At 41.2% G+C, this 1691-nt stretch overlaps 1 protein-coding gene across 1 annotated transcript; it reads right to left on the bottom strand.

The window, feature by feature from the left end:
- Positions 1–502: 502 nt before the first annotated feature.
- LOC129571558 (uncharacterized) lies at positions 503–1643 on the bottom strand (the record flags this gene model as incomplete). The annotated part of the gene is made up of 1 exon (XM_055451367.1): positions 503–1643. A coding segment is annotated over one exon (1141 nt), but the record flags the coding sequence as incomplete, so codon positions are not given.
- Positions 1644–1691: the final 48 nt, after the last annotated feature.

Genomic DNA, 1691 nt, shown 5'->3' with positions numbered 1-1691 from the left:
ATGTATGTGAGGTACCAGAAAAATACACTATTCGAGGTTTTGGCCAAGATTAAATGCCATTATTTCGGAAAAATAACCCAAAAGAACCCTCATTTACCCAATATTTTAGTCAAAAATCAAATTTTTCATTTTTCTGTGTTTTGTCTTTTCTGCGTTTTGTCTTTCTGTGTTTTTTTTTCTGCGTTTTGTCTTTCTGTGTTTTGTCTTTCTGCGTTTTGTCTTTCTGCGTTTTTTTTCTGTGTTTTTTTTCTCTGCGTTTTGGCGTTTCTGCGTTTTTATTTTCTGCGTTTTATCCGGATACCTCGTTTAGCTAAGGCACTTTCGATCGAATGCCCGCCAGATTGTACATCGTCGACGTACATTTCTTGCTTTAGAATCGATTCGGCGAGCGGAAAATTCTCCTTCTCATCATTGGCAATCTGGTGCATCACCGAGATAGCAATCGCAGGGGCTGGTGCTGTTCCAAATGTTACGGTTGTTAGGCAAAATGTTTGCAACTCACCCGAATCGTTTCTCCATAAAATTTGTTGATATGGTAATCGTCGATAACTAATGTTGTGAAATGATGGCTTTGAGGCAAAATTATCGGATGGCGCTGACGATACGGTAAATTGGAGCGTTGCAATCTGCCCCGTACACGGACAATATTTTGTTCATCCAAAAATGGTGCTAATCCGCTAATTATACATTTCTTGGGCAAAGGTTCATTATTGGAAATACATTTAATCTCCTTACCGAATGCTTCAGCTTGCACGAGACGGACCAACTGGAACAAACTGGATTGAATTTCCGCTACGGTCAGTTCTCCTTGCATTCGTTTCAACTTGTTGAGTGCATTGTGACGAAATCGACGAATCCATGCGTTGACCCGAATCAATTTGTATAACGATGAATACAGAAACATAATCGATTCGGTTTGAATGCTCACATGAACATGAATTTCTGATGACTTTACTTCTGCCAAATCCTCAGTGAAGCTGATGATGCCCGGTTTGAATGTAGGCCAGTCCTTTTTCGGTTTGACTAACCACTCCAGTCCTTTCCACCACAAATCGAACTTGGATAACTGTGCCGGTGTCAATCCACGTGTGGCACAATCGGCAGGATTATCGTGAGTGCCAACATGGCTCCATTGTTTGGGTGACGTTGACGATAAAATTTTACTAATTCGATTTGCAACGTACGTTTTCCAACGTGAGATGTCTCCATGAATCCAATGTAACACAACCGTTGCGTCACACCAAAAATAAATCGGAATTTGATCGACTGAGATCTGAAGATTTGATTTTACCCACACGGCTAATCGAGTGGCAAGTTCGGCTCCACACAATTCGATTCGTGGAATGGTTAATGGTTTGGTTGGAGTTACCTTGCTTTTGGCGATGAGTAGATGCGTGTGTACCAATCCATTGCTGTACTGCATTCGTATGTACACATTTGCTGCATATGCTGATGTTGCGCCGTCACAAAATGCATGTAACTCGATTGATTGAATTTGATTCGGCGCAAATTGGATCCATCTTGGTATGGATATCTTCTCGATGTCAGGCAATTCCACCAGAAATTTGTTCCAAAGTTCGTTGAGCGATTCTGGTAAAACGTCGTCCCAATTCAACGCTGTATTTTTGTTTGATTGGGCATCACTGTGAGTTGATGAGTTATGGCCCCAGATGCGTTTGAGAATGATTTTT

This window comes from Sitodiplosis mosellana, unplaced genomic scaffold (assembly GCF_009176505.1).
Source record: "Sitodiplosis mosellana isolate CC-2019 unplaced genomic scaffold, AAFC_SMos_1.0 Smas_scaffold_2802, whole genome shotgun sequence".
Classification (NCBI taxonomy): Eukaryota; Metazoa; Arthropoda; class Insecta; order Diptera; family Cecidomyiidae; genus Sitodiplosis; species Sitodiplosis mosellana.
The sequence above is the reverse complement of the archived record's forward strand: the minus strand, read 5'-3'. Positions and strand labels throughout refer to the sequence as shown.